The sequence below is a fragment of the Mirounga angustirostris genome, unplaced genomic scaffold (assembly GCF_029215605.1).
Source record: "Mirounga angustirostris isolate CCGP_5_RB_7025 unplaced genomic scaffold, mMirAng1.0.hap1 SCAF_7, whole genome shotgun sequence".
Classification (NCBI taxonomy): Eukaryota; Metazoa; Chordata; class Mammalia; order Carnivora; family Phocidae; genus Mirounga; species Mirounga angustirostris.
The window spans coordinates 127,911,667-127,939,449 of NW_026991715.1; the positions used below are offsets into that span (position 1 = coordinate 127,911,667).

The 27,783-nt window shown below is 41.9% G+C and overlaps 1 protein-coding gene across 3 annotated transcripts in view; it reads left to right on the forward strand.

Annotated features, from left to right (window-relative positions):
- Positions 1–27,783, forward strand: part of ADAMTS12 (ADAM metallopeptidase with thrombospondin type 1 motif 12) — a 298,641-nt gene that overhangs the window by 194,494 nt on the left and 76,364 nt on the right. For 2 of the 3 annotated variants that reach the window (XM_045862685.3, XM_045862677.3), the window contains exons 8-13: positions 1,214–1,357; positions 1,924–2,068; positions 7,604–7,696; positions 9,115–9,260; positions 13,476–13,645; positions 25,903–26,036. In XM_045862685.3, the coding sequence (XP_045718641.1) occupies positions 1,214–1,357; positions 1,924–2,068; positions 7,604–7,696; positions 9,115–9,260; positions 13,476–13,645; positions 25,903–26,036 (832 nt within the window). Of the gene's footprint in view, positions 1–1,213; positions 1,358–1,923; positions 2,069–7,603; positions 7,697–9,114; positions 9,261–13,475; positions 13,646–25,902; positions 26,044–27,783 lie in introns of all 3 variants that reach the window. The other variant, XR_008505101.2, reaches the window with a different exon arrangement.

The following is a 27,783-nucleotide window of genomic DNA, read 5'->3' on the forward strand; positions in this document are numbered from 1 at the left end:
TTGCGGCTGAGTGAGAAGAGTTTTGTAGATTAATTCTCTGATTCCTTTGTGAATTTTGTACTTACGTGGAATGTGATCAGAGTCTGGAAGTAAGTCGATAACATCATAATGCATTAAGCAAAATACAAGAAACCTTTAAATCCTCTGTTCAGATTTGGAAATTTGAGCCAACAGGCTGGGATACAAGTGTGCCATCAGCAGATCCCAGTGAAGAGAGTTCTTGTGGGGACCTCTGCAGGCAAGGCGATCTTGGGGCGATCCTGAGGACTCAGCTTATAAATGGACACTTCTGAGTCCGCTTCCTTCCCCAGCACCCCTTGCCATGGTGGGCGAGCTCTGTCGGGGCGTTCAGGGCTGCTTCACCTGGTCAGCTCTGGCAGGGGGAGGCCAGGGAGCAGGGCGAGCAAGACGTGGGTAAGAACGCTGATCGAGCAGAGGACCTGATTTTACCACTCACGAGCTCTGTGATGTTTTAGAAGAAGTTAGACAAGGATCAAAACAACAATAAAGGATTTCCATTATTCACAGAGCCCTTGTTATATGCCAGGCCTCGCTAAGTGGTTTTCAGACTCTTCCATTCAGATCTGACCCCAGCATTGTGATGATCTCTGCATTTTCCAGGAGTGGAGCTCCCAGATCATTAAGTGGTGGAGTTGGTACCCTCCAGATCATCTGTCTGTGAAACCCCTGCTCTGACCACTGACCCGGGAGGCGTCCCTAATGCGTCCGATCCTGGGGGACTCCTGTGACAATACTCAAAAGAAACTCAGTCACTCAAAGCTTGTGGCCTTTGACAAAGTCTCTCATAGGCTGTCCTTTCCATGCCCTTCCTTACATGATAATGAAAGGGAGAAGGAAGGTTTGGGTGTTTGGTGCTGTGGTCGCTGAAGCCGGAGGAAGAAGATGGCTTGAGGCAGGATTTGCCCTCCTTCCTCCAGACTCCTAGAAAGCTGAACTGGGAGCTCTCAGCCAAACAGAAGTTTTTGAATTAGCCGCATGGTTCCCATGGTTGCATAGGCTTAAAATGTTTCCTGTGCTTTTTAGTTCAAAATTAGTTATCCCTCTCCAGCTTCGGAGTCCCACTTTGTAAACAGGTGCATTCTGCACAAAAGTGGCTCTCGGTGGGTAATTTTCACCTTGGAGAGACTGTAGTTTTCTCCCTGTTTCATGCCCCCGCCTCCTTAATACTCTTGTGTTTTGTGCCCTCCTGCAGCTTCGGCATCCAGCATGACGGGAAGGAGAATGACTGTGAGCCCGTGGGCAGGCACCCATACATCATGTCCCGCCAGCTCCAGTACAACCCCACCCCACTGACGTGGTCCAAGTGCAGCAAGGAGTACATCACCCGCTTCCTGGAGTAAGTGACAGCACGTTTCAGGACGGCCTGACTTGGCGCTCTTGAAACTGGAAGTCCATTGGAGTTTTACCTGAGGCCTGGAGAAGTCTCCATTCCTCTCACAGATCATCGGATCAGGTGGCATCAGAAGGGGGGATTTCACTTCTGCTCTCTGCCCCTGAGATGTAGGTGGGTCCTGCCTTCCCACCTCGCCAGGTGAACGTGCCGTCCCGTTGCTTGCTCCCGCTCAGGGAGGCTCTTTATGATCTGAGTGTGTAAGTCCCCGGGCACTGGCAGGAACAGCTGGGATATGTTTCGAGTGGTCTCTGAAACCCCTCTGATGATGTTATTTTACTCTCCCGCTTGTATTTCCTGGCTCACAGCTGAAGTAACAGTGTGGGGTATGATTTAATTTCCTTTTAGGCCATTCCTACATCTTGTGCCTGGAGGGTTCTGTGCCTTGTGGAAATAAAGTTGTTTTGAAGGACAAAGAGTTAACCACAGGGATGGAGGTTTCTGTTGAATAAAACACTAAAGACAAAGGAAATCATAAGCGACTGTTCTCCTTTCTGATAACTTGTTTTCAGCCGGGGCTGGGGGTTTTGTCTTGATGACATCCCCCAAAAGAAAGGCTTGAAGTCCAAGGTCATTGCCCCTGGAGTGATCTATGATGTCCACCATCAATGCCAACTGCAGTATGGCCCCAATGCCACCTTCTGCCAGGAAGTAGAAGTAAGTGTTGGGTATCTTGGTGCCTCTGGTGGGTGTGTACCGGGCTTGAGATCTCTAGCATGCTGAAGGAGGGGTCAGGGAAATATTTGGTAATCCAAAGAACCAGACACAGAAATAGAAACCTTCTATTCATGGCAAGGTGTTTGTAAGACAGAAGGTGTGAAGTTGGAGTCATTTACATTCCTTGACCGTGCCTCCTTGGTATTCTGTGGAGACAGCAATCCTTTGCAAGTGGTGAAGAACATTTTATAGTGATTTTCAGGAATCACAGTGATCCACACCTGTAGACTCCATAGTAACCTAAAGTTGCTCCCTTTCCTGAATTTTCATCTGGTTGTAGAGAACCCCCAGATCCCAAAGTAGGAATAAGATTCATCCCAATTCATTCTTCTCCTTAATTTTTAAAATCCAAATTTTTAAAAAAGATTTTGTCTATTTATTATTTGAGATTGAGAGAGAGAAGGGGGGAGCAGAGGAAGAGGGATAAGCAGATTCTGCTGAGCATGGAGCCCAATGTGGGGCTCAATTTCACCACCCTGAGATCACGGCCCAAGCTGAAATCAAGAGTCAGATGCCTAACTGACTGAGTCACCCAGGCACCCCTTAATATCCAAATGTTAAGTCAAGCCCTGACATTTAACATCCCAAAGAGTTTGTGGCTCTGCCCTGTTGTCTTCATTCCCACTGTCCTGTCTTGATTCAGTCTCTCATTTTCTCTCCTTGGCGATTGTAATTACCTAGTCTCCCCCCATTCAAATTGTTGCTCAGGTTATTTCAAAACAACACAGATCTAACCACAGCTCAGCTCCGCTCTTAGGGTCCACTGACCACAGGATGAAGTCCCAACTCCTTTGTGTGGCATTCCTTTGTGATCTGAGTCTGGCCTATTCTCTGAATGCATCCCTTTCAGAGTGAAGGTGCCAGTGTTAACACATAGACATGGGCGAGGCAAGACCCATTGAACCCCTCCCAGATTTGGTGCCGTGTACTGAGTGAGATGAAAAAGATTAGCCCGCAGAAATTAGTAAGATAAGTTGTCTGACCTTGAGGAGCTTGTGGTCTGGTGGAGGAGGCAGACAGAACAATTTCAATACAGTGAGATCAATACACAAAAAGACATGTAGAAAGACCTTTTGAGGAGGCAGTTAGTAACTGTGCTTAAACACAATGAGCAAGACTTAATAGAGAAGGTCAAGTTGGTGCAAAAACTCCTGACCCCTCCCTCCTAACTCGTTCCCAAGTTATGCCAATTCTACCTCCTGAATATCTCTAAAATCCACCAAGTCCTAGGTGACTGCAATAGTTCTCCCACTGCTCTCCTTTCCTGGAGTTTGACGACTTCTCTCAACTCTGATCCATCCCCCAAATGCAGCCAAAGTGACCTTTGTAAATGGAAACTGGATTGTGTTCCTCTCTGATTAAAATATTTCAGTCACCCCATTCCCTACGATGAAGTTTACATTCTCTAAAATGGCTTAAAAGGGGCCTCAGGATTCATCCCATCTCTTGTTCTCTGGCCTTATCTCTTAAAATACTGTTTTAATCCTCCATTCTGTAACCCAGAGTTCTACCTGCGTGTATGTTGGTCTTTATCACTAATCTTCCATATTTTGGGACCTCACCTTCATATTTTTTGTCCCTTTATATTTCTGCATTTTGTGTAATTTATTTATCTTTTGACTCACTAGGTCTCTCTTTAGGTATAACTACTCCTCTATTTAAGCTGTCTGTTGACTTCTTAATCTTATTTATGTTTTGTTTTGTTTTTTTACTTTTGACAGTTTATTTGGTTATTTTTCTAATTTTTCTCTGTTATGGTTTCTTGTTTCTAATTCAGATTTTCAATATGATCTTTTATTTTTTATTTATATTTGAGACATTTATTTTGCCATTTATGTTGCATAATTCCAGAATCCTAAGTCTATGTGGAACTGTTTCTCCTATTTGGGATTTTTTTGTAGGTCTCTCTTATTATAGATGGTTTCCTTGTCTTGATTTTTGTTTTTATTGTAAGCTGTTGGTTGTGAAACTTCCTATCAAGTTATTCTTTAAGGCTGAGATGGCTGGCACATTCTTCCAGAGAGAATTTGGGGTCAGTTAAAATAAATTATTGGTTAGATGTTGTTTGACTACAAGAGTTGTGTGAGGGCCAACATGGGTACAAACTCTCAGGGGTAACATTTACCATGCCTTCTAGAGTTAAAATCAAAACAGACACGTTTCCCAGCTGTGTCCCCAGGTTTCTCTTAGTTCACCATTTCACACAGGGCTAGTCCTTTGGGGTTACAGTCTTTATGAGGTCTCCAGTCCAACTTTCCATGCTACTCAGGCCCAGGTCATTGTCTCCAGTACTCAGGTGACCATTAAAACTAAAGTCTAAGTGACCAGGTTTGTATTTCTAGATCTCCAACATTTTTGCTACATTTTTAGCCTCTGAGGATTTCTCTTACCTTCTTGCCAACTCAGGAATGCATTTAAAATATTTCTACCCACAATTTTAGATGTTTTACAAAGGTAAGGATTTTCCAGGGTATCCTGTGGTTTACTGGACACAGATCACCCTGATTACCTCTGGTCAATTACTGTTTCATGGCTCTGTGTTTATCCATGTACTGAACAGCCTCAATCCCTAAAAGTGCTGTGGGTTTTCCACCACCTCCTGAGCTCTGTATGCTCTGGTTCCTCTGCACCATCCCTCCTATTCATCATTTGGAGCTCAGCTTAAACATCATTTTGCATTCTATTCTGTGTTTTCTTGGACAAAGACTTTATTAGATGATATTATAGTTGCTTTCTATTTATCTGTGCCCTCACCTCACTCTGAGGGAACCTTTCATTCCTGACATTCAGCAGGGCCTGGCACATAGATAAGTAGAGCGAAGACTTGAGATGAATGAAGACTTCAGATTCCTGCATATTGCAGCCAAGATAACCTAATTCTTTTCAGTAAAGAAAAAAAAAACTAAAATACCAGAGAATACAATATTAACCTTCTTTGTTAAAGCCCTTTTTTTTATCTTGAAACAGTTTACAACTCAAAAAAGTTGGAAAAACAGTACAGTGTTTGTGTACCCTTTACCTAGCACATCATTCTTTATAAATGCATAATGAAATTATAAGAAAGTTTAAAAAAAATCCTCGGGGGGGAAAAAAACTAAAGAAGGGAGTGATAAGCACGTTGAGGCTGACAGGGAGAAAACCAGAGAGCCTTAATTTTAAATCCAGTGGCAACAAATGATGACATGCACCCCTGGAGCAAGGCAGGGAGTTGGAATTGAGACTCTTACACAAAGCTGGGGGACTTGAGGAGAGGGGAGCTAGAAGAACTCATTGGCAACAAAGGTAAAGATGGCAGAGAAGCATCTTTTATCTCAGCTTGGGTTTTGAGGGGGAGGGATGCTGGTAGATAACTTTCTCACTAGCAAATACTTGACCACAGGCCAGCCTCACTGATTTTGAGTTCAAATTTATACTCTCGTGTGGTTGTAATGGAGGATAGTCGGAAGAAAGGCAGACGGGCAAGGCCCACCCCTCTCCCCCAGGGGAAACTACCATTAAAAGGAAAAAGACCCCATGTTGTTATTGTCCACCACCCTGAAAGGAGACCTCTACCCTTTCCCACGCAAACAACTGCCTGAGAAGTAGATGAGCATGTAGACAAAAACCTGATTGGGTGACAGGCACAAGGAAGGTTAATCAGATGAAGACAGCCTGCCAACAATCTCATAAAAACCCCTAGATTTAAACGCCAAAATGCCAACCCTCTCTGCTCCCCTCCCTCTTCGGGAGCTTTGTACTATCCCCAATAAACTTTGTTCTGCTGTCCACCACTCTTCATCTGATCTACTTCTTCATTCTTTGAAGTGGCGTAAACTGAGAACTGTAGGCACTAAAGGAAAAGAATCCTGAAACAGAGAACCCTTATGCCAAAAAAATTTAAGATAAACATATTTCTGACCTGGTAAAACCATGGGACACCTGGTAGAAACAAAGATTAAAAACCTGCCTTGGAGAAACCAATGCTCAGCTAAGATGCAGAAAAATCTCCAATAGATAAAGCTTCTGATTAGATGAATTTATCATTCGTCTTCTAATTCAAAATTTAAAACAATCTACAGCTAAGTGAAGAGAGATAAACCATCAATGACTTAGGATAAGTGAATATTTTAGGTAAGGATAATAAAATGAATGCATAAAAGAAGAGTTACATTTGAGAAAAGGAAAAATACACTAGAAGATATTTGTAAGGTATATATTAAAAACAGTTACAGCCTCTAGAAATGAAAAATATGGTCACTGATTTTAAATTCAGTGTTTGGGGATGCCTGGGTGGCTCAGTTGGTTAAGTGACTGCCTTCGGCTCAGGTCATGATCCTGGAGTTCCGGGATCAAGTCCCGCATCGGGCTCCCTGCTCGGCAGGGAGTCTGCTTCTCCCTCTGACCCTCCCCCCTCTCATGCTCTCTCTCTATCTCATTCTCTCTCAAATAAACAAATAAAATCTTTAAAATAAATAAATAAATAAATAAAAATAATAAATTCAGTGTTTGGATTAGACAGCAGACTTGACACAGTTGAAGAGAAAATCAATCAGCTGGAATTTAGAGTTGAGAAAATTACCTCCCATCTCACTTGAGTATTTCCCAGAGTTGCATGATGGAAAACCAGACTTTTTCAACTTCTATATACAAGAAAATGGACAGTTCAAAAATATAAAAGTGAAGTTGAGATGTGAAGGACAGAATGGGAAAGCTCATGAGCAGCAGTTAAGAGTTCCAGGAGAGAACAGCGGTAATCAGGGAGAGGCAAAACTTAGATCAAGATTGAGAATTCTCTAAAATTGTGTAAAGATATGAAATCTTATTTTAAAAACCACTGAATCTAGAACATAGTTAAATAGATGGAATGATGGATGATGGGTGGATAGAAGAAAGACTAAAAGGTGGATAGGAGCAGTGGAGCCATTTCTGATGATATGTAAGAATCTTGTCAACTTTCCCTTGTTCCTACTGTAGGAGGAGAAACAATAGGGAAGACCCGTTTCACTCCCTGGCAGATAAAACAAGCTGGCTACCTGAGTCATAAGTAAATAAGCTTAGGCTGTCTAAGTCGAATAGTTTCCGTTTCCTTCAGTGAGCAGGCTCAAGTTATAACCGCCCAACTGTTTGTAATCAGAGTCCTTTGTGCATAGTTTGCTTTGGCCCTTGATGGTTGCTGTCACCAGTTACCCTGCCTGAGGTCACTGATGCTGTGTCACCCATACAGAAATTAGTCTCCATTCCTAGGAAATGCGTTTTATCTCCTATTTTCTTATTGCTTAGTAGACCATACCACTGTGTATGAATGATGGCAAAGCCCAAATTAAGTTTGAATCAAGAGTTCTTGAATGAGCCCTTCTTCTCACTCTTGCTCACTGCCAACAGCAGCATCATTGTGAGTCTGTGGGTGACCGAGTGTATATTTCACCATCCCTGTAGAAATGCTTTTGTGCAAGTGTTGAAAATCCCAAAGAGTACAGTTTCATACTTGTTTTCCAGAATGTCTGTCAGACCCTGTGGTGCTCAGTGAAAGGCTTTTGTCGCTCTAAGCTGGATGCCGCTGCAGATGGGACCCGATGTGGTGAGAAGAAGGTGACGTGTTGGGCTGAGGAAGGAAGGTGGGAGTGGGGTGGGCCCAGGGTTCTTGGGAGGAACAGGGAGAGGGCCCTGGAGAGCAGCTGTCTGGGTGAATGGAGGTCACACAATCAGACTAGCCAGGGAGAAGGATTCTACTTCCATGATGCCTTTTGAGCTTTCATCGGAAACCGTGAAGGAGAGAGGGCTGAGGCCCAGTCCCACACTTCACTTGCAAAACATCTGTCCCATCTTTTCTTGATGAACGTCTGCAGATTTTATGGCCAATAACATCTGCTGAGCTTATTATCACCCTTCATTTTGACTTCTTCCCCCCTCCATGTTAAAAACTGAAAAGGCAAGCCAGTGGCTTCTGCCTTCCAAAGATGCTGCATTTGAGCCACTTGTTATCTTCATTCTCATCATCTGATCAGACTACATTTCTTGAAATTCTGCCCATTTAACTGAGGAGGAAAGCCAGACACCCAAGAATTCAGATGATAGAAATCCTGCAGACTGCTTGAGAGCAGGGTCATGTGTGCTGCTCAGCAAGACCAGTTGAGCTTGTTGTGAGCCTAAGATGCAGACATTTAATGTGTATTTTTATGCAGCTTAAGAGTGGCATGATCCATCACCAAGATTATAGAACTTGGTCACAATACACAGTGACCAGAAATAATGAGGAAAAGGAGGCCAGCAGAGAAAACATGCCCAAATCCTCAAACAACCAAGTTGCATTGTCTTTTCTTTCTTTTTTGTATGTTCGCTTTCTTAAACTGACAGTTGTGGGAGGATGGCCTTGAAGAGAGAGGAATTTTTTCTGAGCCACAGCTAGAACTGCAAACAACAGATAGAGTTAACAGGGAAGCAAAAATTGTTCTCGATATTAGAAAGAACTTCAACTAGTGTTTTTTGGCAATGAGTGGACTTTCTGCAAGAGGATGAGGTATCTGCTGCCGACATGAGATACCCACAGAGGCTACAGAGAAATGTTATCTCAATGTCAGTCTGCAAAATGTTTGTTTATGGTCTGCAGCAAGATAAGGAGCTTGCAGCAAAAAGTAAATCAATTACATTACAAAACAACTGTGTTACTAAGCAGACTGAGCCGCCGTGCACGTCACAGGAAGACTTTCTCAGTGAAGGAAGCGGTGTGTGGATTTGCCTTCTGGCATGCCTTCTGCCAACCTCACCGAATTGGCTGACTGCAACAAGGCAGCATAAAGATCCCTTCGGTCCCTGACATTGTCTGATTCTAAAACCCAAGACTCTTGGGGGACATTTTTTTGTAAGCCCTTCTTTGTTCTCCATATGCTGTGTGACCATAGGAAGGCTGTTTGCTCCGGGAGAATTGGGTTTAGACTTCTGGGGTTCTTGGCTCAGCTTGCTATGGGAACCTTCATGACGTATGCATCTCCTGCCTCTTCCCTCCCTAGTGGTGTATGGCTGGCAAGTGTATCACAGTGGGGAAGAAACCAGAGAGCATTCCTGGGGGCTGGGGCCGCTGGTCACCCTGGTCCCACTGTTCCAGGACCTGTGGGGCCGGAGCCCAGAGTGCAGAGAGGCTCTGCAACAATCCTGAGTAAGTCTGGCCAAAACTATTTCCCTTCCTTCCACGAGCGCCAGAGACCAATCTTGGATAACGTGATGCCAGTGAGCCCAAGCCTCTTAGGAGAAATTCAGTGGGCTCCTAAAGACTAAAGGGAACCAGAAGATTCTTAAAAATATGGTTCTGTTTTGTTTCATTTTGGTGTGGCACTGGATGCATACTAGAACTTGGGTAAGTAAGCTGATTCCATCATTTGGAGAAATAAGCAAATTTGCAAGAGTATAGTCTATGTGAAAGGTCTTAGGAGACTATGCAGTGAAATCCTTCTAGATAACATCACTCCGTCAGTGAGAGATTACTTAATACTCAATTTTGTTCCTAAGACTGTAGCTTTCTTTCAATCATAATGAACGTTTAATTTTATAAAAATAATTTTCTTCCCTTAAGTAACTAATAAAATAGTACATTTTTGAGGATAATTATTTTGAATGTTTTAGATAAGGATTTTATGAACCTTAAGCTTCCATATTAGCCATATTAAAGGTTCCATAGAAGTTATTTCACAAAGCGGCTTTCAATTTTTTAATCAAAATGCTTAAGTTTTTCATTATTTTAAATTTGTATGATGCTACTATATATGAATTAAATTTAAATTCCCTTGCTTTCCAAATATATATGACATTCATATTTTAGAAAAAAGATTTTATTTATTTATTTGAGAGAGAGAGAGAGTGAGAGAGAGCATGAGCAGAGGGAGAGGGAGATGGAGAGGGAGAAGCAGACTCCCCGCTGAGCAGGGAGCCTGATGTGGGGTTTGATCCCAGAACCCTAGGATCATGACCTGAGCTGAAGGCAGACGCTTAACTGACTGAACCACCCAGTGCCCCCCAAATATATATGACATTCTTAACTTCATTATTTCCTGGTATATGAGTTCCCAAGTAAAATTTTTAAGAAGTGTACATATGATGCCTCTGGTAAGTAGAAAATATGTTAAGCTTCTTTTACTTAGATTTTCATTAGTCTGCACTGAAGAGTAAGAGTCTCTTTTTCTTTTTATAGGCAAATGATAAATGTGATTACAATCTCATTGTAATGAGATACTGATACCCTCAGTATCTCAGTTCCAGATATTACTCCTCCTTTTTATTAATAAATATATTACTATATGTAATATGTGTGCATGTATATATACACATCACTATATATATTTAATAAAAATACATAATAAATTTCTCCTAAAGATTAAATTAATATATATAAAGAGTTTAACACAATACCTACTACATTAAATTGTCCATAAATGGTAGGTATTATAGTAGTTATTATATCTTTTCTCATTTACCACACATATAAGTGTACCTTTGAGGAATTTGGATGAAATTGTTTTTAAATCTTACTCTTTGATAAAAGTTGCTTTTGTTTAAATACAAGATTTCTGTGGCTTCAGAAATTAGAAGCCAGGGATTTCTTATTTTTGCAGAAAATCTTCATTTTATGGGTTATTTCCATGTGATAAGAAATATGATTTCCATTTTAGAGATCAGGAAATGTAGGCGATTTGCTCTGGGACCTATTGTTAGTGCTCTGTATTCAGTCACCGCTGTCTACAGCCTCTCGGGAGGATGGTCAGTAATCTGTGGTGGTCAGAAAGGGACATCTTTGTTGAGGAACTGTAGGATGAATCTCTAACTTGGCCTCATGAGAAAAATGGTTCTAACACCCATCTTAGAGACCACAGTTTGTCATAGAGTCTTCTCAGGTGAGTGACCAAGTCTGATCTCCGTAGCTGGTTTGCTTAAGTTTGTTGAAAACAATGACAATGGAAAAACAGCCTCAGATTCAGTTGTGTGCTTCAGGTTATAGATTCAGGCCAGTGCATGATCAGCTGACATTGAGACTCTACCCTTGATGTTGGTCAGGTGTCTAGTGAGAAGCCAGCAGGGCTTGTAAAAGGCTTTCAGTGATGTTTGTTGGATGGAAATGAACTGGAGAGGTGCTGAGTCATAGAGTGTCACTCTATCATCATGAATAGAAAACCAATCTAACCTCAGATATCATGGACAATTCTTACTACCTTTTACATGGAGTCAGTGAAAGTGAACTGTCTTGGTCAAAGCTCTTTTATGTTCGAGGAACAGAAGCCTATTCAAGCCACATTGAGAAAGGGAGGGAGGGAAGTATAGAAAAATCTCATAGGTATTCAAGGAGAGCAAAGTATAGCAGAACCTCACGAGAAGTACAACTGCAACCAGAAATGAACCCGACTGCCAAGGTTTGAGGTCTCTGTCCCCCTAGATTGTATGGTCCGGCAATAAAACAGTGGATGAGCGCTCAGGCTATGGATTAAAGCAGATAAGGGTTTAAATCTTGGCTCTCTGTCAGCTGGGCACTTTGGGAAGATGTCCTACTTTCCCGTGCCTTTAGAATATTATTTCATTTAGGCTGCTCACTTGCATGCTTTCTGCCTTTTCACTGAGAAGCCACTTCCATCCATCCTTTAAGGCCATTCTCCAGGACAGTTCCGTGAGTTCTTTCCAATCAGCCTGACTTCCACTATTCTCTTCCTTCTTCAAACTCACATTGTACTTACAGTCAGGGATACATAATTGCTCTTAAATTTTCTCTTATTTATTATATAGATGATTTTTTTTTCTCCTCAAGATTATAAGCTTCTAGGAGACACAGGGCATGGGTTGACCTTTTTTTGGACTCTGTCCTCCCTGGAAATGATGTTGAGTACATTGTATAAATACTTGTTGATTATTATTTATAATAATCCAACAATGCTGTCATTTTGAACTCTTACCCTGTGTTAGCTACTCTACTAAATCTTTATGCATTGTCTCGTTTAGTCCTCCCATCTTGTGAGATAAGAACTATTATGCTCATTTCACAAATAAAAAAAAATTGTGGCCCAGAGAAATAAGATAACTTGTTCAAAATCATCTAACTAATAATACAAAGTAAAGCAGAATTCAAACCCTAAGCTATTTGAGCCCATTATGCTGCATTGCAAAAGTAGACACAATTCCTGATTTCAGATGCAGCAAGGTGGAGACAAGAAGACATACATAGATTGCTTGGAGCTTTGTTAAAGGACAGAGAGTTCCTCCTCTTCTGTGACAGCAGTTCTGCTATATTTCCTCCTCCCTTTTTGAGTGAATAATTGATCCTGATGGGAAGGTTGCTATTGCCCTTGTGTGTATTGCAAAGGAAATAAAAGGTTGAGAAGGATTATTCTAAAATAAGATTAACTTATTTATTGATTGAATGTTTATTAAGAGCCTTCTGTACTCAAAGTATGACTTAGAGACCATAGATGACATAGAGCTTGGATTGGATCATCAGTGAACTGTGTTTTGGAGTGGTAAGTATAGGAAGTGCATCTAGTAGGTACAATCAGGTGTCATTGAAAAAGAGAAAGAGTGTATTTCTGGCAGAAATCCAGGAAGAGTTCATAATGGAGATATAGCATTATTCTAGGTCCTGAAAGCATTGGTAGGAAGTGGTTGTTAGGATGAATTAAGTCAGGATCATGAGGGCCTTGAATATTAAGCTGAAGAGGCTGGACTCAGTTCTGTGGTCATTGGGTGCCATGAAAGGTTTTTAAACAAGAAACTAAAGTAATTAAGGTAATCATAAAAATTAGCCAGATGTGCATAGAGTAGATTGAATGAGGGCAAAGATGGGCAGAGGGGAGACAGGAGGAGAGATAAGGATTAGACTAGTTTGGTGATTGTGGGAATGAGGAGGAGGAAACAAATGCAAAGACATGACTGATGATCGGGCAGCTGATGGACAATGGGGTCAAAGGAAGGCAAAGGATGGAGGCTTCTGCAGTCTGACCACTTTTAACTTGCTAAACAGGAATTAGAGAAGGAGCGGATTTTGGAGGGAAAATGATGTATCCCTTCTCGGCGTATATTTTGAGTTTGAGTGCTCGCTTCGGCAGCACATATACTAAAAATATTTTGAGTTTGAGAGGCCGGGAAGATATACAAGCAGAAAAGATACACACGCTGTTTCAAATTAGGCCACTATAGACCTGGGCCTGAATGGTCGTGGGCAACAGCAACAGCCAAAAAATGTATAAAATTGTAAGAATTTAGGTAAAAGGTGAGTTTTGAGGGTAGAGCAGGGCGTGGTTTGGCGAAGAACAGGCGTGACCAGATGGCAAGGAATGTTGAAGGAAAAATGGTAGCCTCTAAGGAAAGGAAACGAACAGCTTGTCTGTGTCCTGCGTAGACCCAAGTTTGGCGGGAAGTACTGCACCGGGGAAAGGAAGCGCTACCGTTTGTGCAACGTCCACCCCTGCCGCCCGGACACGCCCACCTTCCGGCAGATGCAGTGCAGTGAGTTTGACACCGTTCCCTACAAGAACGAATTCTACCGCTGGTTTCCAGTTTTTAATCCAGGTAAGGAGCTATGACAGTATATTCCAGAGGTGGGGCCACAGCCATGATGAGAGAGCAGATTGCTGCGTCAGGGTGTCTGGGATGCCCTGCCAAGCTCCACAGAGAGTGAATTGCACCAGGAGGAGTTTTAGATCTTAGAAGTGGAAACGCTGGCTGGGTTAGGTTGATCAGTACACGTTGAAGGGTTCTGTGGAAAATAAAAGAGACACTTATCAAACATGGTGGCTCAGTTCAGAACAGCGGAGGTGCAGCTAAGCAGTCAGTGGGGCAAGCAGGAATTCAGTGCTGGATTGCTGATCAAAGTGCTCCTTGATGAGTGTGTGAACTGACTGTAATTTTGGCGGAAATTCAGAGAAGGTCATTGTAGGTTTGGAGTCCCTTCAAAGAAGACTGCTAAGGAAGTGTTGATGATTGTTAAGCATGAGAGGTCTTTCTACTGCAAGAAGGAACAGGGAAGGCATTTAAAATACAATCAGTCATTCCAGTTGACAGGAGGAAAAGCACAAGGAAAAACAGGATGGTAGGAATGCCTTCATCAGAAATAAATGAGAGCCAGCACTGGGCCAGAAATCAATATTTTGTATGTACAGGACAGTATAAGAAGTGTAAAAAGTAAAATCAAGCATCTAAAGGATGCACATCTGGAGATGGGGACACAACTGAGCTGGAGAATGAATGGAACATCAGCTTTGACAGTGTTTCCCCTGTGTAAGTTCCCAGTTACACCTTCTCTTCTGAAACTGAAGAAGAATCATCAACCATTAGGTACAGATTAGCATCCAAAAATATCTGTGCAATGTGTTATTATTCAAGTAGAGAATGAAACAGAAAAGATTTTCCTGAGCTAAGGAAATTTGAGTCAAGGGAGTAAAGAATAAGCAAAATTTTCATGATTTTTTTTAAGTTTCTGAAGTTTCAGTATGATAGAACACAAGAGGAATTGTGTGAATGAAAATTACATATTTGGACTGTTTAAAAAAATTATAGAGTCGATTGTTTTTGAAAGAAAAACTCAATAAGACTCAATAGTGCTTTGCCATTTTGGGTCTCGGAAATACCCTGATGGCTTTTGGTTGTCATGGGCAACGTTTGCTCCTTGCTCCCACACTGCTGATCATCATTCATGCTCTAGGGGAGTGAGTCATTTGGTTATTGGGGCAATTCGGCTTCCTGACCCAGGCATTTGAATACAGCAGAACATGTGTATATACTCATGTGGACACACACACACACACACACACACACAACTAACTAATGATGAAAGGTACATCCAGTCAGTACTATCTGTATTTATATTTTGGACATTCTCTATTTTGTTGGAATTATTTGGGATAGTAGTACTGTAGACCCCGAATGAGCAACCTTCCAGAATTAAGACAGCATAGCTGCCCCAGCGTTGTGAAAGGGGCTTAGTTTGGGGTCCGCCTCCTGTCTGATGCAGGGTGGGGCTTTGAGCTGAACTCTGACAGCTCCAATAGCCGAACCTAGAATAAGGAGATCTGATTTGACTTGGGTTTTCATTTATTTACAAAGAGTTTGCTGTATGCCTACATATTGCATAGCAGAGCAATAGGTACCAAAGAAATGAGTCATAAAAGTGGACATAAACTTCACTCACTTTGGAGGGATTGTTTTGCATCTGTCACTGATATTGAGGCTGTGTAAACCAGAGGAGGGAATTCAGCTGAGTGCCATCTGCTGAACTCACTATCCACCTGGGCTGTAAGCCTCCCTCCTCCGTCCTCGTGGCTTTCTTGCTGGCTCAGGAGCCATTATTGAAGCATAGTAACTTAGCTGCTAATCCAGAAAGCTAACACCTTGACCAACACACTGATTTATTTCCCTCATTAAACTCTAACCTGCGGAGTTGTTATTTGCTTGGTTGATGGGCACCCCTGGTGGTGAGAAGTAGGTCGTTCACGTCAACAACTGGGAATGGAGCATTAATTCTGTGCCAGGCATGGAGCACTTTACCCTCCCAGCCTTATCATTAGAAGTCACCAGAGGATAAAGCAAATGTACAGCAGGGTTTTCAACCCACTCAGTGGACAGTGAGAAGTGTCTTGGGGAGTGACCTTTGGCAGATGTGCTAACTAGCCAATGACAGAAGAATCATAGATTTAAACATTTGGAATAAGCATAGAATCTCCATCAAATCTTGTAGTATTCCATGGAATCCCAGGGCTTCCAAAAATGCTTGATTCTAGTTTCATTTTTCAAAAAACTTTTTAAACTAGTCTTTAAAAGTGCACGTGATGTGATGAGCACTGGGTGTTACACGCAACTAATGAATCATTGAACACTACATCAGAAACTAATGGTGTACTAGATGTTGGCTAATTGAACATAATAAATAAAAATAAAAGTGCAATAAAGAACAATGCTTACACTAAAAAATACTATATTTCAAATTTTAACATACCAAAGACCACCAGTGCACTGACTTACACAGTCAAATTAATTTGGCATTCTGCAGATCTTGGAAAAAAAGTCTCCTGTCAACACAATTTAATTGAGAAATATCCTGAGATTGCAGGCTGAGTTGCTCTAAACTGTTCTTATTTGTAACTGTTTTCCTGTATGAGTCAAGATTTTTCAATACTGTGCAACCAAAAAACTCAGAAAAAAATTAGATGCTGCCATCAAGTCTGTAACTGCCATCCATAACTTGACTTCAAAATTTCCTTTTCATCTTAATAATTTCTTTCGATCCCACTGACTTATTTTTAGCCATTATATCCTTGAACTTACAAAATTTTGCTTAATAAAATCCTGACTTTAAATCCTTGCTTTATTTGCAAGATCTTGTTGGAAAAAAGAAAAATAATTATTCTGCTTAAAAGATTTAAAAACTACTAATCTAGATCAACTTCCTTTCCAAGATAGACATTTTCTTTTCCAGCACTCCTGACAAAAAAAAATTATCCAAACTCCCCTTGATCACTTCCATGTAGGTACCAGTGTGAAGAGCTGCCATGATCAACTGCATTTTCTGAGCCAGTATTTATATAAGCATGAGATTCTATATTTTCTCACTTACCCCCTTCCCATCCTTGGAGGTAAAGAAGCTTAGTCTCAGAGGAGACGATAACTTATTCATGGTGACAGGATTTTACATAATACAGCTGGAATTGAAGCATAAGTCTGACTAAGAAGCTAAAAAATGAAATCTTGCCATTTGCAACAACGTGGATGGAACTGGAGGGTATTATGCTGAGCGAAATAAGTCAATCAGAGAAAGACATGTATCACATGACCTCACTGATATGAGGAATTCTTAATCTCAGGAAACAGACTGAGGGGTGTTGGAGTGGTGGGGGGTGGGAGGGATGGGGTGGCTGGGTGATAGACACTGGGGAGGGTATGTGCTATGATGAGCACTGTGAATTGTGTGAGACTGCTGAACCACAGACCTGTACCTCTGAAACAAACAATACATTATATGTTAAAAAAAAAGAAGAAGAAGATAGTAGGAAGGGAAAAATGAAGGGGGGGAAATCGGAGGGGGAGACGAACCATGAGAGACAATGGGCTCTGAGAAACAAACTGAGGGTTCTAGAGGGGAGGGGGTTGGGGGATGGGTTAGCCTGGTGATGGGTATTAAAGAGGGCACGTACTGCATGGAGCACTGGGTGTTATACGCAAACAATGAATCATGGAACACTACATCAAAAACTAATGATGTATGGTGATTAACATAACATAATAAAATAAAATTTAAAAAAGCTGATAGATGATAGATTGATATAAATATAGATTGAAACTAATTTATGTAGGTTCTCAGGGACTTTATTAGCCTGTGTTAATAGAAATGTGTTTATATCCTGCATCTTCTATTAGGAAATGACCAGAGCCTGGTCTCAATGTCATCACTTTCCTGGAATCTTTCTTTTTAGATTTTCTTCTTTCTCGGAACACCCAATTTAGCCCAAATTCATTTAGGCTAATTTTTTAGTTGTTGCTTCCAGATATTTAAGCCCTAGTGATGCTTGACGCCAGTGAGGTTTCCAGCAAAGGTGGGGGATCTGACACGAAGTCAGACCACATCTGCTCCTCGTGGAATAGGATCGTTCAGGAACATCTTTCAGGAATTGTTGCAGTTAGGGTTCCGAGACCGGCACTAGCAGGCAGGAAGTTCAGCAGCTGTGGAAGAAGAGGAGAGGGAAGGCAGAGGGAGTGTGCAGGGGGGAGGCTGTGCTGCAGTGCAAGCTCAGCAAAGGCTGTACCCCACCCCACGGGGAGCTCTGCAACCAGCACAGAGTTTCAGAGTTGCCAGGTTGAGGGGGGATCTTATGCCCCGGCTCCACCGGTCACGGGGTGTGGTCTACCTAGGGACGGAGTGAGTGTCCTTGGGTGGGGAAGCTCTTAAGCCACGGTGACAGCTCGGGGCTAGTGCAGGCGGTGCTCCCACGAGCTGGAGGGCTAAGGCCCACATCCGGGGGCCTGGGTGGTGTGCACAGAGCTTATTACAGTAATACTTGGGCTTTCAATAGAAACAGCCTTTAAAGAGAATGTAAGTGTGGGGAGCAACCTGCGAGCTCTTCTAGCCAGAAGCCACTCATTGGACAGATTAGGAATCTGAGGCTTCAAGAGAGGAAATGATGGAATAATATGGATGATGTTTGCAGACACCCCAAAGCCAGTCCCAACCCTCTTGGCCCTCACTTTCCTCTACAGTAAGAGACGGAAAATGGAAAGACTCACGAACTCATCTTCCTGGGAGACCCAATTCTGACCAAAGAGATAAAGATGGAGGCCCCACTGGGTAAAGCTTCTGGGAGGGTTTTTTGTTTTTGTTTTGTTTTTTTAGAGGCAAGTGGGGGTGCAGAGGGAGAGAGAGAATCTTAAGCAGGATCCAAGCCCAGTGCACATGCAGAGCCCGACGCGGGCTCCATCTCAGGCCCTGAGATCGGACCTGAGCCAAAATCAAGAGTCGGATGCTTAACTGACTAAGCCACCAGGCGCCTCTGGAAAGGTTTTTAATGGTACCAACCGAGCTGGCCTTCACCCCCTCGCCTTTCTGCCATTCACCCTTCCCCCCTCCGGCTGCCCGGTGGGGGGGGGTGGGGGGGCAGAGCAGCCACACTGCAGCCAGAAAGTGGACACTCCCTGCCGAGTGGCTGAGCAGGAAGACTGGAAGGAGGTAAACTCCTACCTCTGAATTTCCTATCATGTGGGGGAAAATAAAGTCCTGTCTATTACAGACAAGGAAGCAACATTTTCTGCTACTTGCAGTGAAACTAATTCCTTTTTTTTTGTTTTTAAGATTTTATTTATTTGACAGGGAGAGATACAGTGAGACAGGGAACACAAGCAGGGGGAGTGGGAGAGGGGGAAGCAGGCTTCCCGTTGAGCAGGGAGCCCGATGTGGGGCTCGATCCCAGGACCCTGGGATCATGACCTGAGCCGAAGGCAGTTGCTTAACGACTGAGCCACCCAGGCGCCCCAGTGAAACTAATTTCTAACGGATGTTCCACAAATAAGTGAAACCGTGTGATTATCCTGATAGTGGGGAGAGCTTATATTAGACTTAGGTCAGTATTTGCTCTGTGCCAGGCCCTCCACTCAGCATGTTATATAACCATGTTTTCCTGATTTTTCTCTCTACAAGAAAATCGTATGGGGAAATGTAGGGTTTTCACCCAATTTATCCAGATATGCTGATAGATGTAGAGAATTTAAGTGACTTGCCCAAACTCAGACTATAGAGTAGAGCCAGGAGGAATTAGCCCAGGCCTGACTGTAGCCTAAATGTTAACCAGTAAAACAGACACTGGGCTAAGCCTGTGTCCTTAACAACCAGGCATCACATTTTGAATTTTACCTAAGATGACGTTCCTATTTTAAGAACAGATGATCTCATGGCCAAGGAACTCTGGTGGGGGGAAAAGAGCCCCAACTGCTGTTTGCATTATGACAAATGCTGGCTTTGTTAAACTGATCTGTCTTGAATCCTTGAAAACCAAGTGTTTCTAAACATTTAAGCATTATGACAAAATTGTTCTTAAATAATTTAAGTTGTAATTCCAAAGGTAGAATCACAGTTCTTAAACACATTAATCAAAAGACAGAACATAAAAATGTATAGCAAACAGAAAATATTACTACATTTAGCCTCACCTACAACATCAGTGAAATAGGTTTAATTTGTTTGAAAAAATTAGCTCTGTTCTTGTTTTTATAGCTCCACAGTTATTGTAGAATATATTAATTTTAATGCCTTCTTCTGTTTGGCTAATGTATATTTTGATATATTTGGGGATTATAATATTGCCATATCAGAAAGTAAAAGAATGTATCAGTTTAGACCAGCCAAAAGTTACAGATCTTAGCAATTATTTGATTTTTGGTAAGGAAGTTTTCATATGTTTTTTTCCTTCAAGCTGATCTGAGCTTAGTCATTAAAATGAGTTTCTTTCTTAAGTTAAATATTACTTGTTACAACAATAAAACATCTTAAGTTATGCCTTCTGCTTAAGGTTTAGTATTTCTTAAAATCTGGCAAGGAACAGCAGATGTGCATATCACCCTGTCTTCTGCTCATGCACACTTCGTTGTCCCATCAGATCTCACCTATAAGACACAAGTTCAAGTACAAAATTAAGAGCTTCAAGGGGTGCCTGGGTGGCTCAGTGGGTCAGGTGTCCGACTCTTGATTTTGGCTCAGGGCATGATCTCAGTGTTGCGAGATCCAGCTCCGTGTCAGGCTCTGTGCTGGGCATGGAGCCTGCTTGGGATTCTCTCTCTCTCCCTCTGCTCCCCAACCCCACTCTCTCTCTTTCAAAAAAAGAAAAAAAGAAAATTAAGAGCTTTAAGACAGTGACACAGAGCATTCAATCAAGTGTGATGCCCTGGCCAACTGCTTTGGGGCTCATACCCATGGAGACCTGCCTGAAAATGGAATGTAGAAACTGGATTTTTTTAAATGGTGAAACTCTAATAGCAAACTTACAAAATGTGAAATGCATCAAAAGTTTTCCTTTACCTAAGAAATACTTTTTCCCTTCTTACCAAGTTTTACCTTTGGCTTCTAATGACCACTTCTTAAAATCATTATCCGAAAATCTTGAGCCATCCTGTTTCACCAGAACCAAAAATTCAGTAGGTTCATTCAGTTACCTAAGCTTCCTTGGAGAGGATTAATCAGACAGTGTGAGGCTGAGAGTTCACCAGTAAATGAGTCTGAGACTCTTCCCTTAGCTGAATTATAAATGGATTTGAATGCTCTTGAAAGGTAGAGGGAAAAAAAAAAAATCTTATGATCCAAAGGGTGTGTCAGGGCAGATGAATAAATCTGAGTGAAAATACTCAACTCTGTGGATGTTCTGAAATCCATGAGGTTGGGATAGACTCTCTGATACTCATGATGACCATGGAGAACTAAGAGCATCTATTGCTACTCCTGTCTCCTTCTGCAGAGGCCCATGTCCTAGGCCAACCTAATGACATACCCAAAGCACCATGGAAGACGAAGGCCAGAGGAGATTCTTTATTAGATTATTCCTAAGACTCCATGGACCACTGTGCTTAGATTCGGTAGAAATTTGTGTTTCTTACATGAAGTAGACTTGAACTAACCTGTCTGACCTTGAAGGATATATTAGTCATGTGTTACATAAGGAAAATGAAAAGAAGTCCTAAAAGGAGGGCCTCTCTTCATGGAGATGTGTTATTATACAGAAGAAAGGAGACCTTTCCAGTGTTCTCGTTGGATAGCCAAGACATTATTTTTTTTTATTTTATTATTTTATGTTAGTCACCATACAGTACCTCAAAAACCCCGTTAGTTTTTGATACAGTGTTCCATGTTTGCATTGTTTGCATATAACACCCAGTGCTCATTGCAATACGTGCCCTCCTTAATACCCATCACCAGGCTAACCCATCCCCCCACCCCCCTCCCCTCTGAAACCCTCAGTTTGTTTCCTGGAATCCATAGTCTCTCATGGTTCGTCTCCCCCTCCGATTCCCCCCCTTCATTTTTCCCTTCCTTCTCCTAACGTCCTCCATGCTATTCTTTATGTTCCACAAATAAGTGAAACGGTGTGATAATTGTCTTTTTCTGTTTGACTTATTTCACTTAGCATAATCCCTTCCAGTTCCATTCATGTCGATGCAAATGGTGGGTAGTCATCCTTTCTGATGACTAAGATGTTATTTTTAAAAGGAATGTATGTTTCCTTAAAAAACATGCAAGTGTACATAATAGAATGAAATAAAAATAAATTACTATCCCACCATGCTTAACTTATTCCTTAGAGGCAACCATTGTTAACAGCAGGTTTTAGTTTGCACACAAGATGAAACCATACCTTGCTAGTCTTGCAACTTTCTTTATTCATTAGCAGAATGTCATAATATTACAGCTTACTTCATTCCTTGTAGTGACTGCATACTGAGTCTGTGAATAAACTAAACAACATTATATGAGTACAACTTCATTGATCCGTCCTTTTCTCTCTGGATAAACCTTTAATGCTGCAATGAACACCCTTGACTTCTATCACTAAGGTCAAGGTTCAGTTTTATGACTGAGTTGATTCTCTCTCCGGATCGAGATGATCTCTTTGCCACTTGGTCCCAAATTTTCTCCCTAACAGTGTTGACCTCTGTCATGTCTGTTAATTAGTAAACATGCGTTAGGAGCCTTTTCTAGGGGTAACGGCCTGCTAGTATTCATTGGGAAAGGTTAATGGTAATAACTTGCCACATCTAAACAACCACCCTGTGCCAGATACCCCATTAGAGGTTTTAATATCATTCTCGGACAAGCCCACTGCTCAGACTAGAGACCGAGGAGGCCTTGGGTGAGATGTAGGGGTCATGGCCGAGACTGGAATCCCTGGGGATCTGATGTTCAAGCTGTGTGAAGCAGAATCCCCTGGACTGTGCTTATTCTCACCTTTGTTGTGCAGTTGAGTCCTCAACAAGCATGTCTTACGGCTCCTCCTCCACATTCTGAGCTGGCCAATAATGGCCGGTCAATGCACAGAGGATCTAAGTGTCCTCGAGGACATTGCAGCTTGGCTGAGGAGCTTGTAAAATCCATAGTCTCGAAAGCATAGAGCTGTGAAGACCTCAGTAGTTACTGTGTGAGCAGAACATCTTTGAACCGGGTCCAGAGTGGCAGTAAAGGAAAGTCATGGAACCACCTGCTGATCTAGCAGGGATCTAGAATTTTTTATGCTAAACTGACAAGACAGAAATTGTTTAGGAAATAGTAACACAAAGTCTGGATTTAGTGTAGAACTGATTAGAAGTGGTGTAACAGAATAATCTGAAGGAGAAGAGGCTATTTCAGGAAAGGTTTGTCTGTGTGGGAAGGAGAACTGAACCAGCATTACAAAATATGTGTCTTTTGGCTGCTATAGGAGAAGATTGGAATGATAGAAGCATAGCATGGTGGGGCAACCCCAAGACCTTTAGAATTCATCTAGAGTTTATGGTAAAGAGGTGAAAACAACAATCATAACTGCCATTTGTCGAGCACTTACTGTTATACCAGATCCCATGCAGAGTGCTCAACATATGATCTCTGTCTTAACCCTCACCAATTGCATTGCCAGGTGGGTATTATTATCCCCGTTTTTCAGATGAAGAAACTGAGTCACAGAAAGCTTTAGTAACTTTCTCAAGGAAATATTGGACTTTCATGAGCTAAAATTTTACATACACTCTCTGTAGAAATCAGAGGCTGGTGATTCTCTGTATTTAAGCCCTGTGAGAGAATATTAAAATGGAGTCCCACTGGAATTCTACCAAGTTCTCACCTCAGATATGAGCTGTAAATAAATGCATTGCCTAATAACCTAAAGAGTAGATACTTCAGAGAGCTTTTGTTAAAGAAAATTCTGTGCCTGTAGGTTAGGGGATAGTAGAGTGGGCTCTAAGCTAAAGCACCAGGTTTAGCTCTACCACTCACACTGTGAGATCTCGGGAAACTCCATTTTTCTGTGCCTTATCTATGAAATGGTGATAATAAAAGAACTAACACCATAGGGGGGTTGTGACTGTTAAAATGAGAGATCACTGCTGTGAAGCACAACAAGATCTGGGAAAGAGTGTGCAAATGATATATTGGCTGTTTTTTTTTTTTAATTTTTTTAATTTATTTATTTGACAGAGACAGAGAGAGCAGGAACACAAGCAGGGGGAGTGGGAGAGGGAGAAGCAGGCTTCCCGCTGAGCCGGGAGCCCGATGTGGGACTCGATCCCAGGACCCCGGGATCATGACCTGAGCCGAAGGCAGTCGCTTAACCAACTGAGCCGCCCAGGCGCCCTTGGCTGTTATTTTATTAAGCAAAATTCCTCTTAACTCACCATATAAACAAGACTAGTGAAAGTCTCTGGATAGTTTTTTCCTTCAGGGAGTGAGTCAAATAGTACAAGCCCAGAGGGAGTAAAACTAAGGCAACCGTTGGAACTTCACCAGTCTGGAATTCAGTACAACACTTGCCATTGGATGGGGATTTCCTTGCTAGGAGGACCCATTTATACACAACCCCTGAGAGTGAGCACCATCTTAAATTTTGCAGCCTCTTCATTTCTAGTCCCAGCCCTTCCCAGCAGGCTGCAACAGATAATTCCTTTAGAAAAGCTCCGGAATTACTCAGAGCTGCTTTCTCTTTGTGCTTTATGTGTCCAAATACAAAATCTCAAATCCAAATTCTAAAGCTCAAATCAAAGTCTTATTTAACAGTGTTTCCCCTGCCTCCATCCTTCTACTTAATAGCCCAGTGTTTCATGAAATGATTCCCCAGACTCAGCACACCTGGATGGGTGATCCCATCTCCAGGAGAGCAGAGCTGCACCCAGGGGGCTCCCTCTACGTCCCTTCTGTTCTGGTTCAGGCAGTGACAGAGCTAATCACATTGCCAGGAATAAAGGTTTACAATAATCCCAAGTCTTGCTTTGTCCCCGGGTCTTCTGGTCCTTTTCCATTGGTGCTTTGTGCTGTGATCTCTCCAACTCATTTTGACTTTGTTCATTTCCTCAGACAACTTATCCACTGCTCTTTGTATAACATCAGTCAGTATGCTTCCTTTGTTTTTACCTTTGTCCTCTAAGCTTTAAACAGATGCTCTTGACCTCTGTCTCAAGTTTGCCCAGAACTTCTGCTCTTAGTTATGTTTGTGTTTTGTACTTTTATTTCTTTACCAAATGGATCTTGCATTCTTGAGCAGCCATACCTAGGGTTGAACACTCTGGCTTTGTGTTAGCTGGGTATTTGTATTAGCATCCACACTGGGTGGGTCCATGGCATATGGTCGATGGCTGGTCTCATTGAGCTCTCAGCTGGTCACCCCCCCCAGAAACTCAAGTCCTTCCTCAATAAACAGATCCAAAAGAGATTCCCCACAAGAAAGACCTTTCTGAAAAATACATTCTCAGGTTTTTCAATTAAAAAAAAAACAAGATGTAACATTCACAAGGAAATTACTATATGAATTCTTCATATCATACACAGGTATTACCTATTAAAATTTTTAAGGCAATTTATGCTTTCAAAGTTATCTTTCTGGTTACTGTATTTACCTATGTATAGGTACATATTTTATTAAGTAAATCTTTAGAACAGTTCTTGTGCTGGAAATCAACCCATCCTCATTCACAAGGGAGTAGAAAATTAAACCCTAAAATATATTCATTGTAGGACCCAGCATAATGGGATAGACCATTACGGTAAGCACGTTGGCTTCAGCTTCAGCAAAAAATCAGGCTTTCTGTTTCTCTGTGTTTGTAAATCTGTGTCCAAGGACTTCTTGGACTTGAGGAGAGCAAAGGAAGATGTTCGTTGGTGGTGGGGTCATGATAGTGGTGGCAGTGTTCGTAGAGACCTGGCCCCGTGGGAGGGGACTGCCTCTTCCCTAGAGGTCTACTTACTTTGCAGCAAACGGTGGGCAGGCGCCATGCTTGTCTGGAGTCCTGTGGTTGCTTTTACTTCGTTTCTAGGTTAACACCAGAGGCTCCGCACCTTCTCTTTAGAAGCACAGTTCAGTGTTTGATTGAAAGGTCTCATCATTTATAACAAAGGGCATAACATTTTAAACAATCTTCTAGATTTAATTTGTTGTAGAACCCTTTAACTGGAAAAAGAAAAAAAAGCCTGCCTTTCAGCATGTGTCACAGGAAAGGTGAAAGATGGGAACCTCCAGATAAACGACTCTTGGGGGGTAGTATGTACAAAAATAATCCTGCAGGAAGGGTGCTGAGCTAAAAAAGCTAACTTGCAAGGATTTGTCTCTTTTTCACTCCAGCACATCCTTGTGAGCTCTACTGCCGACCCATAGATGGCCAGTTTTCCGAGAAAATGCTGGATGCTGTCATTGATGGTACCCCTTGCTTTGAAGGTGGCAACAGCAGAAATGTCTGTATTAATGGCATATGTAAGGTATTGGGTATGTTTCCTTAATCTACAACTTTATAAAAATCATGATTTTTATTAATTCAGGAAGTCAGGTGTTCTAAGCTTTTGCTTTCATGACATTGGCACGAAAACCTCACATTGGTCTGGTTTTTATATGTGATCTGTGAGACAGGAATTTACAGTTTTGATCAGAGCCAACAGTTTGGAACTGAATGCTTTCCCTCCTGCTGTGGTCTTTGTTTCTTGACTTACTGATGTTTTCTGTGATATCATTTTAGGCGTTAGAACAGAGTAAAATTGAAGAAGAAGCAATTTAAAGGAAGAATTATTAGGAAGAGACGACCCTGATTATTTTTGTGGTATTAAATTATTTATTGGTTACATGCCAGCAGAGTGCTTAAACTTGAGAAAAAGCTGAAATTAACAATAGTTTGCGTAGTGTTTTGTGCAAAGCATTTTTACATGTAATTCTCCATTGATTACCAACATGATCCACCTTAGGAAGAGAGATGGCATGACAGGTAGTTTTCAGCCAGGTCTTCTGATTTCTGTTTAGCTTTTCCACACTGACTCCATTAATCAACTCCGCCTTTTCAGAAATGACTGAGACCTGATTTGTCAGTGCTTTTATATGCACAACCATTGAAGAACTCTTTTCCGGTGCTTGCCGTTTAGTTTGCAAGGAACTGATGAACAAGTTTTGTGATCCAACACCCAGGCATAAATCTCTGTTTAAAGAAAAGGTGTTTTTAATCAATGAAGGAGAAGTTATATAAAAGTTCTAATTAGCTGTTAGGAAAGCACAATGATTAGTGCTCAGGCTCTAGAATCTGAACTTAATACCGTTGTGTACCAATTGTATAACTCTGTATATTTTGCTGAGACTCATTTTTTTTTCTTAAAATTGGAATGTTAATGTAACTTCCTAGTTGGTGTCCAAAAGATTAAAGACAGACATCTATGTTAAGCCCCTAACAGAGCCCCTGACACACAATAAACTTCTAATTCATTTTATTTCCTTTTGTAAATGTTTATCGTAATTTTTTTTCCACTGGACTAAATTGCTGTCATGGAAAGCTCCTGCCCATAAATGTTCACTGCCCCGGAAAGATATATTTATCACCTTGAAGTTGCCTATTGACTTATTCCAGTAGTGACCAAAGCATAGGAGGCAACATGACAATTCCCGGGAATGGGTGAGTTAAAAGCAAGTCCTAATCATACTCTACATTTGTAAAAACTCAGGCAAAATTGTCTTTCAGACTCATTACTAATCATCACTGTAGCTACAAAGAGCCAGAAGTAATTAATATGTATTGAGGTTAGATCGGTTCTCCAGAGTGGGAAGAGGTTTATCTAGCTAATTCAGGCCAAAACAGCCCCATCACCGTCCAGAGGCAGTGGTTCTCAGGCCTGGCTGCCTATTAGAATCATCTGAAGAGCTTTTAAAAACTAGTGATATCTGGGGGCGCCTGGGTGGCTCAGTCGTTAAGCGTCTGCCTTCGGCTCAGGTCATGATCCCGGGGTCCTGGGATCGAGCCCCGCATCGGGCTCCCTGCTCTGCGGGAAGCCTGCTTCTCCCTCTCCCACTCCCCCTGCTTGTGTTCCCTCTCTCGCTGTGTCTCTCTGTCAAATAAATAAATAAATAAAATCTAAAAAAAAACCCAAAAAACTAGTGATATCTGGACTCTATCTCAAACCTGTTGATTCAGAACCTCTGGGATTCGGGGCCTGAGCACTGACATTTTAAAAACTTCCCAGGTAATTGTCA